The sequence below is a fragment of the Hydractinia symbiolongicarpus genome, chromosome 7 (genome assembly GCF_029227915.1).
Source record: "Hydractinia symbiolongicarpus strain clone_291-10 chromosome 7, HSymV2.1, whole genome shotgun sequence".
Classification (NCBI taxonomy): domain Eukaryota; kingdom Metazoa; phylum Cnidaria; class Hydrozoa; order Anthoathecata; family Hydractiniidae; genus Hydractinia; species Hydractinia symbiolongicarpus.
The window spans coordinates 9,467,518-9,485,679 of NC_079881.1; the positions used below are offsets into that span (position 1 = coordinate 9,467,518).

The 18,162-nt window shown below is 31.3% G+C and overlaps 2 protein-coding genes and 2 non-coding genes across 4 annotated transcripts; 3 read left to right on the forward strand and 1 right to left on the reverse strand.

Annotated features, from left to right (window-relative positions):
• Positions 1 to 1,165: 1,165 nt before the first annotated feature.
• On the forward strand, positions 1,166 to 5,001 carry LOC130648353 (G protein-activated inward rectifier potassium channel 3-like). Its single transcript, XM_057454372.1, has 3 exons — positions 1,166 to 1,578; positions 2,773 to 3,470; positions 4,155 to 5,001. The coding sequence occupies exons 1-3, from the start codon at positions 1,203 to 1,205 to the stop codon at positions 4,416 to 4,418; spliced, it is 1,338 nt and encodes a 445-aa protein (XP_057310355.1). The 5' UTR covers positions 1,166 to 1,202; the 3' UTR covers positions 4,419 to 5,001.
• A 237-nt stretch (positions 5,002 to 5,238) lies between these two features.
• On the forward strand, positions 5,239 to 16,697 carry LOC130648351 (probable E3 ubiquitin-protein ligase MGRN1). The gene is made up of 16 exons (XM_057454371.1): positions 5,239 to 5,438; positions 7,343 to 7,461; positions 8,350 to 8,438; positions 9,658 to 9,786; positions 10,036 to 10,153; positions 10,680 to 10,743; positions 10,894 to 10,937; positions 11,314 to 11,361; positions 11,446 to 11,523; positions 11,749 to 11,863; positions 12,295 to 12,342; positions 12,630 to 12,679; positions 13,072 to 13,147; positions 14,182 to 14,259; positions 14,343 to 14,390; positions 14,810 to 16,697. The coding sequence occupies exons 1-16, from the start codon at positions 5,324 to 5,326 to the stop codon at positions 15,028 to 15,030; spliced, it is 1,440 nt and encodes a 479-aa protein (XP_057310354.1). The 5' UTR covers positions 5,239 to 5,323; the 3' UTR covers positions 15,031 to 16,697.
• LOC130649661 (U12 minor spliceosomal RNA) lies at positions 14,547 to 14,699 on the forward strand. The gene has a single exon (XR_008983085.1). It is a non-coding gene; the product is annotated as a U12 minor spliceosomal RNA (small nuclear RNA).
• A 672-nt stretch (positions 16,698 to 17,369) lies between the features above and the next one.
• On the reverse strand, positions 17,370 to 17,508 carry LOC130649836 (U4 spliceosomal RNA). The gene has a single exon (XR_008983252.1). It is a non-coding gene; the product is annotated as a U4 spliceosomal RNA (small nuclear RNA).
• Positions 17,509 to 18,162: the final 654 nt, after the last annotated feature.

The window sequence follows — 18,162 nt, forward strand, 5'->3', positions numbered from 1 at the left end:
ACAGAAATCAAAATGGTGGATGTAACACCCGTGCTGGAATGTGATTTGTATTAATGGATTTATTTGTTAAGAATGAATTAAATTATTTTTGTAAGGCAACTCCAATTTAATTAGTTGTTCTACAAGCCCGACCAACCCTAATTTTCACAAAAACAAAAAGATAATAATATCAAGCAAAAAAGTTTTAAAGAAAAAAAAAACGAAAAAAAAAACAAACATTTTCTCATCCCATCTTGTGAAAATATAAGTTATTTTTTGTTGGTTGAATGTCAGTCTACAATTATACTAATCAAGGTGAATCAATAACGTTACTTAGGACTACTGTTGTTAAGGCCACTGGAAGTTGATTCTTTGTTCATGGTAATTTGTCGCGATAAAACTAAAATGCGCGATGCGCTAATTTTGTAATCATAAAAATAGTTACGTGGTTAAACAGAAGTTTTGAATTTGTGATTTAAATATGTGATTTATAACAAAAATTAGCTACTTTTGCTAAAATAGTTATAATACAAGTGAAAAACAAGACAGATTATTGTCGTAACACCCTCCTTCGTTATGATTAATATATATGTTTAAAATTACACTAGCTGAACTGTAATACAGCATGACTTTAGTCAATACCATTTAGGAAAAATAATTAAAACAAGATAGAAAATGCTTGTTATAACACCCTCCTCCGTTATGAATTTTCAAAAAGAAGATTTTAACACTGTGAAAGATTTTAAATTTTTTTAACTAAACAACCATAGTCCAAAAATGAATTTGCACTTAAATTTAGATTTTCCCATAATACTGCGCAAAAAACATTAAAAGAACACTGAAATTGTTTGTTTATTATTTTAAGTAGGAGAAGAATAACTTTCTGTATAAATTTCAAAACAGTGCAAGTATTAGTTGCTGTATAACTTTCAAAACAATACAAGTATATATTCTGTACAATTTTCAATGCTGTATAACATTTAAAACAACACAAGAAAAATTCTTGCTGCATAACTTTTAAAAACAAGTTTTTGAGCTTGCAATTATTTTTATCTTTTTCTCTTGCGAACTAGTTACATATTTTTGAAGATATTCGATTTCCAGATTATATTGTTTTTAATTAAATATAAAGGTATTTATTTGTTTGTTTATTCTTTGTTTTTTTTAAACGCCATTATAATTTTGGCTTATTTTATCTTAAGGTTTTATTGAAATGGAATATTATGTACAGTTTAACAAAGAATGTAAATAGTGAAAAAATGACATTGTCTGGTAACAAAAATACTTATGGAAGTCATGGAACATTGGATTCGAGTAATGTTTTCACACAGGAAAACTACACAAAGAAGGTGTCAGATGTGGCAAGTGAACGTGATGTTTTGGAAAGTTATGATAATATAGTTGATGGTGTTAGATTTAGGCGACAACGTTCTCGGTCTTTCAGAAAACCATCACGAAGACGATTAGTTGAAAAGAATGGCAAGCGTAATGTGAGATCAAAAGTGTTTCCTAGAGATCGTTATTTGCAAGATATTTTCACGACTATAATTGATGCTAAATGGAAGTGGATGATTGTGCTGTTTGTAGTATTTTATCTAGGTATGTTTTATTATCATTTGATGGGGTTATGATGAGGAATCCGGATAGTGGTCTTCAAAAAACTTGGAAATAAAAAATTTCTAACCATGATCTAAAAAATGTTACTTTAAACCATGGAGGTAGAAATAGATAAGGAGATTAAACTAATCTCAATGCACCTTAAAATTCCATTCACATTGCTATTGTTTTAGCATCCCTCTGATATCCATGTGCGAAGCTCATTTTACTAAATTTTTACAAAAAACAAGCTGTTTGTTTTTATGTAAAAAAACATGATATTTAGACAAAGCATGATTATTCTGAAGCATTCATGCTACAGCCTCCGAAATTCAAGTTTGCACACTATATGGTAAACTTCGCCCTGAATAAAACTTTGCCCTCAATGATCATGGTTTGTCTTGTTGTTAGTGAAGAAGTTCATTTGTTATAACACAATGTAATGTGATTGGAAATGTCACCAGAGAACAGGAGTAACTTAAAATTGAGCGCTATAGGTTGTTAAAATAAAAAAAAAAAAATAATAAAATTCAGAAAATGTTTTAATTATATCATTTGTGGAAACACTTAGAATGACATGCATGTTTTGCTGACACATTGTTGCTTTTTGGTGTGACTATGGTGAACGAAGTGTGAACCCACCCTTAAAATGCATTTTTTCACGCACTGTAGCACTGTAGTCCAAGATTTTTACAAACAAATTTATTAATTCCAAAAAAAAATTGTGGTTATGAGATAGATATAAAATAATATGGTTCCAGTTAGCATTGAATTACTACCCAGTCGTTCTGTGATAATGTGCGTACACAAATTTATTGCACCTAAACTACACCTAAAGTTTCGCAAAAACAAAAATTTTTGCATTTAGAATTGAAATTGTATACCTGAATCATGAGAAATCCTGCTCATTGCATGAAGTAAAGATGTATACTTGTTATCCATTGAAAAGCGAATTAAAAAAAATGTCCTAATAGAAAAATATGAAAAAAATTAAGTTGCAATTTAAAAGCATGTGTGCCTGTTTGTTAGCATGGCATCACAAAATTTACTTGGACGGGTTATTACTAAGATTATAGATGTGATTATAGTGGCATGTTAAACAACAAAACCCCTTGTTTTTAAACTGGGTCACAGGCAGACAGAGAGTATATATTATAAAATAATGCTTATTGTGCTTGGTTATTGTGCTTGGTTTAGGTTCATGGTTACTCTTTGGATTTTTTTGGTGGATTGTTATGATAACTCATGGTACAAAATGTTTTGATAATGTGACAAATTTCACTGAAGCATTCTTATTGTCCTTGGAGACATCAATGACAATTGGTTATGGAGGAAGACAGGTTACAAGCAAGTGCCCTGAAACTGTGATTTTACTGATCATTCAGTCACTTGCCAGTTGCATCATTGAAGCATGCATAATTGGTTTGATATTCACCAAAGTGGCTCGACCAGGAAAAAGACAGTCTACTATTGTGTTTTCAAAAAATGCTGTTATCACGAAGCGAGATGATAAGTTTTGCTTAATGTTCAACATTGCAGATGTGAGAAAGAAGCAACTTGGCGAGTGCCATGTACGCTTACATCTGTTTAGAACATACAAGACCCTTGAGGGTACTATAATACAAAATCAACAGAATCAATTGAGAGTGGGAATGGATTGGTATAACATTCGTGACGACAGTGATCGCCTTTTTTTATTATTTCCTTGTGCAGTAACCCATGTTATTGATAGAAAGAGTCCATTTTATAATGTCTCCAAAGAAATGTATGAAAACTCAGACTGGGAATTGGTTGTTATTTTGGAAGGTGTTGTTGAAGCTACTGGGTGTGTCTTGCAGGCCCGTACTTCATACTTGCCAAATGAGGTTTATTGGGGAAGAGATTTAGTGAACTTGGTAAGAACAAGTGAATTTTTTTTCTACTGTGAATAAATCTAAAAGTTGGCATCTTTTTTATTCTGAATAGTTTAGCCTGTTTGTTTTTCTTGTATCCGTAGACTAAAAATCACCAGAGACAAAATCAAGTGTTAATATTTATATAAATTAAGAGAATGATACTAAAATACCATTATTGTTCATTCATTCATTCATTCATTCTCGGCTTAACGTCTGTTTTCCATGCTAGCATGGGTTGGACGGGGTATATTAATGACCCTCTTCCAATCTGATCTAGACTGTGTTAGATCTAAACTCAACTTCCTCTGTATCAAGTCTGTCCTTATAACCTCCTGCCAAGTCTTTCTCGGTCTGCCTCTGGGCTTTGCCCCAGGAACTATCAAGTCTCTACACTTTCTTACCCAATTATCCTCCTCCATTCTTTCCAAGTGCCCCAGCCAGTTCAATCTTCTTATCTGGATAACATCTTTAATTCTACGGAGACTTAGCCTGCTTCTTAGCTCATCTGAACTCTTTCTGTCTCTCAGACTGGCATTACACATCCACCTAACCATTCTCATATCATTCCTTTCTAAACGGTCAAGATCTTCCTGCTTCACTGCCCATGTCTCACTACCGTACCGTACTGGTAGCTTATAGAAAAAAGACATTACTCACCATATTTTTGTTAAAAAATATTTTTAGGCAACATACGATGATTGGCATGAGGATCAAGGCATTTTGTATATGTTAAGAAAGCTTAACGAAACAGTACCTGCGCCATATGTTCCGATTTGCAGTCCTCTGAGTTACTATAAAAGCATCTCTAAATATCCTGATCCTGATGAGGTCTATACTACGCAAGATGAATTGTGGGACGATCAGAACTTTACGGAGCCTGGTGATGAACCACGTGTGTTGCCAACCCATGTAAAGCTGACTGAAAGTGAAAACAACGTCATAATATAGTCAAATATTTTAATTAACATAGATTGCATATTTTTATGTTGTTTTTTGTGAATAATAGACTTTTTTTAATTGAACTGTTTTGTATAAAGAAGCACTGTATTTGGCAAAATATTGTTGATATTCATTATCTGAATGTTATACAGAATATTGTCACTGAGAATATTATATAATATAAAATTAATTACTTAATAACTACTTCGTGTTAAGCCATCCATATTTGAAAGTTCATCCATCTTTATTTTTAAACTTCAAATAATCTGGGAACCTTTGATACATGGATAATTTGCAGGAAATTGAGATTCTTACCTTATTTTCCCGCAACTTTACATTTCATGGAAGTAGGAGAACTTGTATGTCATTAAGTAGTTTTTGACTTTTTGCCTTGCACTTTGCTTTATTCATTGCAGATTGATTTTTATCTTTGTTAATGACCAAACTCTGCCTTCATCCTGCAAGAGGAAAATTATAACTTCCAAAATCTCTAAATGAGCACTTGGTGATGAACAATAATTCAAATATAGATGGCTTTATAGTTAACTTTATTTTTGTAACTTATTTTCATGAGTTTTGATTGAAGATGCAATTTGTTGTTGATTACAATCGAATCCACAAGTTATTATCCTAATATAATGTTTCACACCTTCAAAAATATTATTGTAAAAACAGAGCGAAATTTCTTATGTATAATGTTTACGGATGTTAAGTCTTGTAAAACTGCTTTGTAAACATTAATTTTTATGTCATGCAGGCTAATTTAGCGACTAGGTTACCTTGTATTTATCATATCTTTTGACAATTGCACTACTATGCCTTAAAATTATCGTCTTCAGCATTTATCTAATTTTCAGGTAAAATAATTAAAATATAGTTACTGCAGCTGCGAACATTGTAAAAACTAATTGATTATGGGTAATTACTTGCCTTTCCGGTTGCCTTTTCAAAGATCTGCTGGCGGCAATGTGGAAAATTTCAGTTCATCAACTGCATTGTCATATAGATTTCCTCCAGCAACAAAATCTGGTAAGTTGTTTTTAGGAATTTTTTTTTGATATGGCAAGCTTTATAGTTTTCGCTATAAAATAATTTTCTGAGGAAAAACCTTTGTTCTTGTTTTGGAATAAAGGAAATATCTAACTCGTTATAAAAAAAAGTTTCTGAGGAAAAAAACTTTTGTTATTGTTTTGGAATTAAGAATTGTTGGCAGTCTTTGAATGGTACTTTCTGAAGGGATCTTATGGCAAAGAAATGATGTTAGGTTTCAGTAATATAGAAATTAAATCCTAAGTTTTTTTAAACAGACTTTCTTTTCCTAAGGTATTTGCATGAAAAAATTTCAGATTAAATTATGCTGCACAATTTTGATTTTATATTTAAGGAATAGTGAATTTTGACATTTTGTCTGAAGTAATTTTAAACCTGGTAAGGTATACTAATCAGTGGCCAGTGGATAAATTCACAGGTTCACTCGTCCTTCTTTTAATAAAATGCCTTTGTGTCTCGCTTGGGCGGTTACCATTTTGCGTGATGGACAGACATACACACATGTATTATAATATAGATACTTTCAAACTTATCAATGTATAAGTAATTAATTTACCTTTATAAACAATCATGTGTTTGTTTTTTCCAAGTCTCTTAAATGTTTTTGAAGACCCTTGATCTCCATACCTGTTCACATTTAACTTAGTGGGGAATCATAGGTGTCAAAAAAATTCCACATTGTTACCATCTTCGAACTCCTTTACATGTTTTGCTGGGAAAAATAATGTTTTGAGGAAAAAATGTTTTTAGGGAAATGTCTACCTATTTTACAAAATTATTAGTTTCTTTTAATGGATTGTTATGATTTAATTTGCATATGTATGATATTGAACAAGTTGCACCTAATGTACATAAATTTCATTTCTGATTAGTTTTTCGTTCAACAAACACCACTATGTATGTATACACATGTTTATAAAAGTCTTTTTACATTAAATTAGGAAACAAATAGCAATATATTTATATTTGTTTTTGTTTATTTTTCCTTTTATATTATTGGTGACATGCAAAGTGACCTATGAATTAGGGTCACAGCTTTTATATGGATCCTTTCCTTTAATTATTTGATTTATTGTGCAAATTTACTTATTAATATGCTAGAAAGTGACATTTTTGGATTTGCAAATCGTAATTGCAAAAAACGCAAATATGGCCCAAAAGTAAGGTTTTTTAAGTTTTTTTCAAAATATTATCTTTTAATTTTTCTATGGTTTAAAATGTTAATTAATACAGATCATTATTTACAAATTTCATTTGTTCCCACATGCAGCAAAACTCTGGTTTCAAAATTACCTAAAAAAATTTTTTTTTTTACATTTTCCCAAAATTTGTTTCTTTTTTGTAGATGAATTGTAACCTGGGAACAAATAATTATTTGTAAATTTCAATTGATTTCAAAATTATGCTAGGCTAGAGGCAGAACTATCTCTCAAATTAACAGTAAATAAGGTTTTCATGTTTGTTTAATTGTTTTAATTGTTTTATTATTTATGTTTTATTATGTATCATGTTTGATATTCGCATGTGACCACGAAGATGTAAACTTGTTTTACAACCTATTGCAAACTAAACTCTAAATTTTCGCACAATGTGTTTTTATGTAGCTTGCAATTTATAGACTTACATTAAATGAGTCTAATATTTACAAAGCAAAACAATATGTACTGTAAACTTCACTGTTTAGAAATGTGTTGCATCCTTAGGGTGCATAACTTTAATGGTCTTTTAAAAAAATAAACACTATTACTGTCATGTCCCTAAGAAACCTACATTGGTTACAAAGTGCAGCTAACACTTTTAAAAATTAATTTGCAGTACGTAAACGAACTGGTGAATAAAAGTATCTACTGATATTTAGATTGTGTGATTTTTACTATTTTTAGGCTGTTTTTTTGCTAACCATTTTGTTATGGCTGGAGAACGGTTTGACAACATGGATCCAGAAACATTTCTATTTGGTGAAAATAATGATTTGAATTATTTACCTGATATTCCAGCACCAGTATGTGTTATGTTTCTTGTTTTGTTTTGTTAAAAAGTTTCATATATGTGACACGTTTTGCCATTTGGAATACCTGCTAATATTTACGCTGGAAATACGACATAAATACAGCACATATATTATGACATTTTCTTGAAGCTTAAAGCATTAGTTTACCAAAGAGTACCAAAAAATTTCTATGTTGCAGAAAAAATTACAAAATATTTTGTTAAACATTTCTAAAATTTATTAAGAAACGATGAATATTGTTTTATTAGGAAAAAATAAGACTTTCTCCTGTAGTAGTTTTCACAATCACCGTATTTTATTAAGAAATGACTAAAAATCTTTATAACAAAATATTGAATTTCTTAATATTTTATTTAAAAAAAAATAAAAAGATATCTTACATCGTCTTATTTTGTTAAGAGACTATTAAAAACCTTCCTTACGAATCTTAAAAATGTCTATATTCTCTAAAGAATTGAGTAATAATCTTTTTTACACCAACGTATTTTGTTTTAAAACATTTTAAGTTACTGATTTTTATCAATTTTAAACAGCGTTATATTTTGATTACAAACAATTTAAAAGCTTTATTATAAATCATTGTCATTTTTTGTTCTAAAACTATCATGAAATTTTACTTTACGAAGAAAAAAATTAACATTAAAAGTATGATGTACCAATATTTTCTACCTTGCTGGAAATGTATCTATTGTGTAGCAATTTAATACTACAGTGTAACACTACGATGTAACAAAAAAGTCACTGGTATCATATTGGAGGCGTCAGAAAACAATTTTATTAGCATAATATTATGCCACATTCACAAAAACAAATCCTCAAAAAGGCACCTATATAAATTATATATATGAATATTTCTGAAATATTTTTGTGCTGTTTTAGTTTCCATACAACGCACCCAATGATAACGAACCTAATAATACAATAAAATGTTTTGTGTTCCTACGAAAAGAATCCTTAAAGCTAGTCAAGTAAGTATTTAATCTGAAACCTGTCTTCGTATAACAACTTAGTGACGGTATACCTTTATTGTATCAAAAAACCGAGTCATTTATACTAAAGAAACGATGATCTTTCCAATGGTGAAACTATTTATTTATTTTTTGAAGGGGAATATTGACTTTATCCAAACAACTAACTTTTTCTTTCTAATTGGTCTTTCACACCTTTAAATTGAATAGGAGTTACAAGTGAATGTTAACACTATTATCCTTGTGAGTATAATTTTTCAAAAACGCCGTCTCCTCAAATCTTTCATTTCTAAAAATGTCAAGTTATCGTAAAACGTCGTTCGTGTGTTTTAAAAAAAGATTTTGCTTTGATTTCTATGGCATACTCAGTCATGTCGTTATGAATAATAAAATTTAAAAGGACAACCTTCTGAATATTTATCTCCTTGGAAATGTGAATGTATCACCATTATTATGAGTATGCTTGAAAGGTGTGATATTTTAAAAAATCTTTAAAACAGTTTTTCATAGTGTTGTTTTTTGCGTATACCATCTATTACATTTCAAATCTATTTTACAAAACTACAGAATCTCTACAAGGGAGAGTGCTACTGTTCTGAAGCCAACGTGTTTATCTTTTTTTTTTCTTTAAAAAATCAAGGATTCTTCAGATATTATATCTTAAAGACCAAAGGTTGAGTTAAAAAATGGCTTTTTTGGAAAAAGTAAAATAAATAAAAAACGGGGACTTTGTGGAAAATAATTAAAAAATCGTTTTACATACATCTATCAGGATTCTAGAGGACATCGAATGAGAGTTGGAAACAAAGTAGTTTTGTTAGTGAAGTCACTTTTTCGAAGGCAGGGTGTGTTTCAAAAATGTCTCTGTACTTTCTACAAGTTAAAAAGTTTCAAATTATTTTTATATTATTTGATAGGTAATTAAAAAATGCTTCTTGATGATAATAAACTTTGGATAATTATCGCTGAAAAAATCGCGATTTAAAAAACCATACTCAAAAGGTATACCGTCACCTTAAAGGCATTGACATCTGTATGCCAAATATTAACACAGTTGGTTTCTAAAAAATCAAAAGTTAGACTTAAAAATAAATTTTAGGACTTCCAGTAAGTATTGTTAACTATCATCTGTTCATAAAAGATTTTAGGTTTTTTTGGTTGTCCTGTATTTCGTAAATCCAATTTTTGTAATATGCTTTTTTTGACATGTTTTTTTTAGGGAGGAAAATGTAGCAGGATCAGAAGACTCTGATCATTATCGTGTGGAATTTGTTTTTGATGCTGATACTGATTGTGCTGTTCGAATATTCATGATGGCCACGGAAGAGATCCAACAGGGATCTGTAAGGTGAATGAGAGTCATGTAATATGTTTATAGGCTATTATAAAATAGAAGTTATTTTTATCAATCAACCCATCATCAAGTATATGAAATCATATTAAATTAGTAAAACATGATTTCATTCTACTTGACCACCTTCACCACAGAATCTTTCAACCATATAAAGCATTTTTTTGTTTTGTGTATTAATCCTGCTAGTGTAAAAGTACTGTAGGAAGCACTCAACTAATTGATACATGTTGTTAATGAATGTAGATATAAAGCCCGCTCTCCTAGTTTGAAGTCTGAACCTGTAATGTTCAAGAAAGGATGTGGACAAACTTACAACAGTGCAAGTTTTATCATAAAGCCGGATGACTTCCAACCATCTGAAGTAAGTTGACTGCAAATAATGACTTTGTTGAAAATGGTCTGGCAATTTTGTTCTAGCTTTTGCAAACTTTAAAGTACGACTGATTGGATCTAATTATAACTTTTTATTGTTCCTAATTGCACACAATATCAATTTCACAATTTCTTACATAGGAAAAAGTCTTGTAAACAAATTTACATTAATTTAACCTTTTAGTCATTAACTTTAATTGGTTGATAAGAAAAATAACCAAAATTAACCTGATTTAGACTCGACCATTTTTAGTTTGTTAATGTTGTGTTGTTGTTTTGAGAATTTACTACTTAGCCTTTAGTCATTAACTTTAAATAAGGCTTGGTTGAAGAACCACCATATTAACTTATTTAGCCTCGATCAATTTTCAGTTCGTAACTTTGTTAATGTTGCACTGTGTTGTTATTGTTGTTGTTGTTTTGAGAATTTACTTATGTTGTAGTAGCGTAGTTTATAGATTTTTGATTGGTTGTAAAACTTAATATATATCCAAATCTCTGGTTTTAAATTTTAGCTAAACTTTATACCTGGCGCATCAGAAATACCATTGGTTATACAGATTACCGTAGAAGATCCAGGTAACCTATTTGCTTATGTGAAAAATAATGCTTAACTAATATTGTTTGTTTAGGCCTTCGATCATAGTTCGTATGTTGAGACTAGTGAAAAGCCTGGAAATTTGACACCAAATATACCACCTCTAAATAATTTATTTTCATTTTCTTTAGATTTTCTTGGACAGTCAATTTCTACCATAGCAGGAATTGAAAAGGTAAACTGTTTCGACAATAAAAATGCTATGTATGTAGCTTATGAATGAAATTGTAGTAAATCGATGTTGCCTAAAATTTCGATAGTTTATAGTCGATAGTTTATGAACGAAACAAAGTTTATTCAAATAAATACCATTGGTTAAGAGCACTACTAATAAGAACGGACTGTGTTGTCATTGATTAAATCAGAAATATTAAGGACTGCAAAAAACTATTTGAAAAAAGTATAAAATAATTTTTTGAGGAAACATGAATTTTATTAAAAATATTTATTATGGAAAGTTTATTATTTCTTAACATGAAAATATGAATACTGAACAGACAAACAAAATAATATCTTCAATAAAAATATTATGTTTATTATTATTATTATAGTTATCAGATGGATTATACACAATGAAGTTTTTGAAGCAGAAAGCAATGGTAAAAAAATTGTACCTGGACCTTTTTATTTCCATGAATTTTTTTTCAAGTCTTCCTGTTGTCACTTTTCTGGCGTTTGTGTAGGTTGATGGCTTTTGTGTTATGATACAAGAAATTTATGGAATTGAGAATAAAGTTAAGGACCAACAAACTAACGAAGGGGTATGTTATCTTACTTTCGAAACAAGAATAGGTTGTTTAATCGTGTTATTGGCCCAAACAACTAATTGTTGCAAACTTCAGGCATTAATTAAGCTTTGTTTTAATACAGTCTATGGATCTGACCACTACATTGTTCTTTTCAATGGTTAATATATTTTTACGAAAATCCTTTTCATTTGATTATGATTTAAAACAGCGATTTAATGTTATTGTTTTGGTCTACAGGTGGATGATGATGCAGACGACGCTAGTACTGTATCAGAATGTGTCATCTGTATGAGTGAACTAAGAGACACTATAATGTTACCATGTCGTCATTTATGTTTGTGCAATTTATGCGGTAGGTGTTCCTTGTGCATTTTTTACATCAAGTTGTGAATTGAACAAGAATATGTGTCTAATTTGATTTCTTGTGTCAGTAGCCAACTTCTCTTTTAGCTTTCTACAATTTGCATTGAGAGATATATTATATCATTTTAGAATGTTTTAGCGTGTTTATTGGGAGATTTGTGTTACTCTTAATAGCCTAATTGATTAATGTCATATTCATTATTATGTGAAGATACATTGATAAATATTGTGCGATTTTCCTTTATTTTTTGCGTTGAAAAGAAAGTTTGGACCTTTTGTAATTTGGTGTCTTGACCCCCTAAAAATAAGTTAACAAGAGTACAAAAATAGCAAAATTAGGATTAACAGGAGTACAAAAATAGAGCTAAATAGCATCAAATTGATCAAAGTAAAATTAGACTAGTAGTATTTATATTCCAGCTGACGCAATGCGAACAAAACAAAACAGATGTCCAATATGCAGAGCAAGTATGTTATTTTTTATTGCATCTTATTAATTTCGTTTAATTTACGCCAATATTTTTCTTAGATTTTTTCTTCAAACGATCACTTTTAATATACTGATTTAAAGTAAAGGCAAGATATTTTTGTGGCACATATTGGTGTATGTTGTAACGCCCCCCATTTTTTTGATGGACAAAAATGACTTTCTAACCTGTTGGTTATTTTTGTGGTATTTGTTACTAAACTTGTTCAGGGACAAATATGACAGAAATGTAAAATATTACGCGTCATAGATTTTCCTTGCTTTTTAGATTTCCATGCCTTGTTACAAATTAAAGCAGTCAGAAAGAAAAAGGCTGGGGTAAGTATTATTTTTTATCCCTAAATAAACTAAAACATGTCCTGCATCAGCAAGATGGAGATTTAACTTACTGTAATATTTTCCTAAACTCTGCGTTCGATTAGAGTTTCATAGGTGCGAAAACAGCGGAAGATATACAAGTTTTTTCTTCAACTTGACCATTAGATTTTACAGCCGTTTTTCCAAGAACCTTTACTTTCAATTGTTTCCCCCAATAGTCCCGATTTCTGGCCAACTGAACACTTTTCACCATTTATTTTCATAAATGAATCTATTTGGATTACTCAAAGTTGAGTGGTCACGAGTTATGGTTAATAAACGGCATGACAATATTTCTCGCTGGCTGCAAGATTGAATCTCCTGTGTTTTTAGCATTTAATTTTTCCCACTAGCCTGGAGACAACACATCAAGCTATGTGGAAGAAATCCCTCTTATAGAAGCATTAAACGGAGATTTACCCGACCTAGGTAACTCGCTTTTGGTGTTTTAATGAGATTGTTTTTACCATTTGGTGAGCTTACACGCTTCATGGTTTATTTGGTGAGCTTACATGGTTCTGGTGACATGAAGTTTCTTTTCTGTGTTCTTGTGAAGAAATTGATGATGTATATAAGTAATAACGATGTACATTTTAATGTTTTGTTACGTTTGGTTCTTCTATCAAGTATTAGCCTATTCCTCTGCAACCGTGTTTTAATACCGCGTTTATACGTGAACAAACTTATCCGGATTTATGAGTCAACTTAGTCCGTGTAAATTTTCTAACTTTATCTGAATAACTTAGGTATAATACGAAGGAGATTATTCAAACTTTTAAAACTTTTTGTAAAAACAGATAAAAAGAATTAAAAATGTTAGTTTTTGAATTTTGGGTTTTTGTTGATAACACTAATGCAGGGTTTGGAAGGTGTTTTCAGATCGAAAAAAAGCACCGACATGGAAAATCAGATATTTCGCAGGGCAAAGAGCGGTGATTTGTATTTTCTGGCAGAACCAATTGTGCGATAGGCACTTGGGCCAAAGAGTGAGGACTTCGAAAACCAGTTTCATACGCCAAGATAGTGCGCACGGGTGTTATCCTGACTTCGGGCATAAAATTCAAAAAGGCTCACAGAAACAGCCTCACCCCCAGGGTTTTTTGCCCTTTTTACATCATAGCGGGCGGCCAAATTATCTTGTTTAGCCGTCAAGTAAGCGCTACCGGGACGAGGATGTCACAAAGACACACCTTAATTTTCAACAAAAAAATTTTTACTGGGGTATTTACACCAGTAAACCATAGCTAAATCCCCCCTCAAGGCTGAGAACTGTATTTTTAAAATCTAAATAGTATTGCCGGACGTAATTCGAGAAATTTTTAAAATCGACGTAATTTGGGGCACTTTAGGGAAAGGTTCAACATGTGAATTTTCTAACAAACATACCGATTTTAATAAAAATTGATGTAAGGAATGTATTCAGCCTCTTATTTTTCTCCGCGTTATGATATATTTCGTCGTAGGTTCAAAACATCGATCATCTGCACGAAAATCAACGAAAAAACAAAAAATTTGCCAAGCAGTTAATCCAGTGTCTTCAGGTAGGCGCGCATTTAATTGAGTTCGGGAAAAATATTTGTAGCGAAGGTTCGAAACGGCGGTAACACTTTTTTCTTTTCAATAGGCGCTAATGAATCAATGGATAAGAAGGAAAAGGAAGAAAACAGAAAAGGTTTGCTTCTTTAAAAATTGATATTATTACATTTAACACCCGTTTACATCCGCCACAAGTGATCAAAAAGGGAATTAAATAAAATTTTAACATGTTGCGCCACAAGTGGTGTGAAAGCATTTTTATATAAATAGTGTTTGCTTCGCAGGACGTAATTAGCCTTAAACTTATGAGTAAGGAAAATAAAAACCCGGGTGACGCTGGGTTTACGCAAATACTCGTTGCGAAAAATATTTGGAGGGTGGCAGGCTGCCCTGGGGCTTGATTCGCCTACTTTTGCGAATCGCTCTTGTTGCTGCGGCCTCCGCACTGTTTAGAAAATGAATGTTCACACACTTTATTAAACACATGGAAGTCGTGGATGCATTTTCTTATCAATTTTTGAAACTTGTTCCGAGTAATGCATTTTTTTTTCATAGCTGTTGTCGATATTGTGGTTGATTCGAAACAGGTGGTGGAAATAAAACCAAGTGAACACGTGGACGTCTCATTGCCTGGAACACCGATGGGTAGTGACAGCTCAGCGGACTCGCTTTCCGCTTCCGTAAACTTGTCCACCACGCGTGCACAAGTTACGACGCCTAGCAACGTTACGGCGTCAATGACGGAAGTTGACGCCGGAACGGACGAGCTAACTTGACTATTGGCCGGGACTGACAATACAGCATGAACGCACTGTAAGCACGTGAACACTCCTCCTTGGTTAAAAATTAGTTAATGCACGCTCTCCATTCCTTATCTCGAATGGAAAAATGAAATGTGTGTTTACCTGTATCATCAGTCTCACATAAAAAGTCTTAGTGTTTGTGCACCGTGTTAACACGAATGTATCGCCACAACGGGTGGACAAAGCAAACCCTGTTTTTGTGGTGAAAGTACAGCAAACAAATGGCTGCAATATAATCTCGGGCTACAAACGCTGTTATTCATGTGAACACGGTTTCTGAATTTGTAAAAATATCTGATAATAAGCTCAAAATTTTGTCTGTTGTTAACGTTTATGATATTAAAGTTTAGATTTTTTTGTAGTTTTTTGTGTGGGTTGGGGTGTAATTTAGCAACGAAAAAAGACGATATAAGAAATACATTTCACGTGTGTAGATTAATTTCTCTACAGACATGTATGTAGGGAAATTAATTAAGTCTGAGGCCTGTTTTTGTAAGAATTCTTTTTATAAGAATCATTCATAGTTGATCATCAGATTTAATAAAGTTAACGTGATTGTGTATATTTTTAAAATGTGAGAACGTGGATTTTTTTCAAAAGAAACCAGTGAAAGGCTTTAATACTGGCAGTTTCTTAAATTTTTGGCAAGTTTTTTATTTAGTTTCTTAAAGTTATACATATATGGAATAACAAATATCATCGGGTGTCTTAGTACGTTGTTCAATAACACAAGCGTTGTACGAAGATCTATTTCATGGAAAATTACTTTGATTAGTTTCTTAATTTTTTTAAAAGCCAAAAAATTCCAATACTAAAATTTTCTTATTTTTGAGAAGCTTCGTGTCTCTTTAAAAAAAGTACGTGTTTTCTTATTAAAATGTGTGCATTGATTTTTACCGGCTTTTTTATATAAGAATACTCATTCTAACACCAGGCTGTCACTATTCTTATTCCTGTATTGTTCTAAATAATAGATCTATAGTTTCAAGCTGAAATCGCAGCCTGATGTTCTTATAAAACATTTTCTTATAAATAAACGTGTAATGCTTTTGATACAACTTCTATTTCTGTAATTATGTCATAGTTTTCACCTTTGGGTTGTGTATTCTGTAATGAATTATAACGCTTCACGACAATAAGTTTGATAAAGCATCAGTAATGTGTGACGTAAAAGATAAACAGTCATCGGGACGACCCGATAAGTGCCGTCAAGGTGGTAGATAACTGTATTCGTCTGCACTTTTTTTAAAGGAACCAAGAAATGTTTAGCCTGAAATTCTTTATTTTTTTTTTCTTGTTTTGTTCTTTAAAAATAAAAGAAACAAAAATTTTAATCATACTGGTCATTCTTCTTATTCTAAACCTATTGTTTTCAACCTTAAATTCTAGTCTGACATTCTCATACAACATATTCTTTAAGAGAAAGCTTGTATTTTGTTTTGTTTTTCTAAATTCTTTATTTGTTTTTCTAACTTTTTTTATGTAAAGCACTGGTTGACACATCTGACATATTTGCTATGTAAATGAATCAAATGTATATATTATAGAATAGTAAATTTATTTCTAAGTAATCAATGGAGTCTTTAAATTTGTTTTGTCTAAGTCAAAGAAATAATTTTTTCTAAAATGGTAGCACAAAACCCCTTTCCAAGACTTTTTTCCTGATATTGGAACGTTCTGATCTTTAGAAAGAGATAAAAAGGCCTGTCGACGAGGTTGTTTTGTGTGGCGTGTTTAGCATATCTACAAAAATGCAAGAATTCCACTTTACAGAAAATATATTCACAAAAAAACTTACTTCGGCTTCACAACATCGAACTTTTTAAATAGCGTAGGAATATATTGCATTCTATTTTTGAAAAAAAGTTTTGCTCAAAATCATTATTGGTTTTCGAGATAGGTCTTGAAAGTAAATATTAAATACCATTTAACTAAACATATATATCCATGTAATTATGTTCAAAATATTAAATGGATAGGTGAAAACATACCTTGATAAACCCTTAAAACATCACCACATTTATAATATTAAATACATGATGTCACGCACTAATAGAGCAGCGAACAAAACATGATTTTGAAAAAGATTTAGAGACAATTTTCATATGAAACCGATTTTTTTTTGGTGGGCTTTGCAGCTCTTTTTAGGATGTTTGTAATAGTTGGGAATTAACTTTTAACGTGTTTTATTATTATGTCTGAGAACAGAAAATTATATAATATTTTTAACGAGGATATACTTTTTATAATACGCAACATTAGGCATTCAGAGCAGTAACCGTTATTGCTAGCAATTCTATTTGATAGAATGGTCCCAGTGGGAACCTCCAAATATTGCAAGGCCGGCTGTGTTTCAAGCCGTCCTGCGGGATATTGGGAAAAGTTTTCAATTAGCAATCACCACGCCTCGGTTAAACCTCATTGGCTATGGTAATGCCACTGCGCAAAGCTGACGATTGGTTGTTGATAAAGGGTTTATAAGAAGATATGCTTCAGCATTACTTGTGGTGTGATTTCATACGGCTTTTATACTCCGTTTTATTAGATGAGATTTTAATCCTTTTTTACTTTTCAAATAAAAATTTAAGACAGTAGTGATAAGGGTGGGGTGGAAATTTTATTTTTTGCTGGTGTCACCATTATAGGTATGACGTCATCATCATAAGCGTGAAATTGCCCAAAATCTGCATCTGAGTTTGGATATGTTTACGGTTTCTTTTGAATAAATATACAATAATTAAAAATTATTTAACATATACTTTTTGAAATATCAACTCCTTCAAAAAACTATTATTTCCGACTTTTAGGAAGATTCAAGTGACCAAAACAGAATGGTAATTCTGAGAGTCGGTTCTGACGATCGTTGTATAGTCGGAACGTATAATTATATTATCGTTATGAACAAAAATTGTCGGTTCGATGTCGGGACAGATTATGCATAAATAAAAAGGTTGTACACATGTGTCAAGTCCTTGGTTTGATTCATTGCGGCGCAGTTGGATCAAAATAATGTAGTATTTTAAATTTTATCTATCGCGGGATTATCGTCGCATATTTGCACGTTCGGTAAATTACCAACTTAGGAATGTAAAAATGTATTTCATT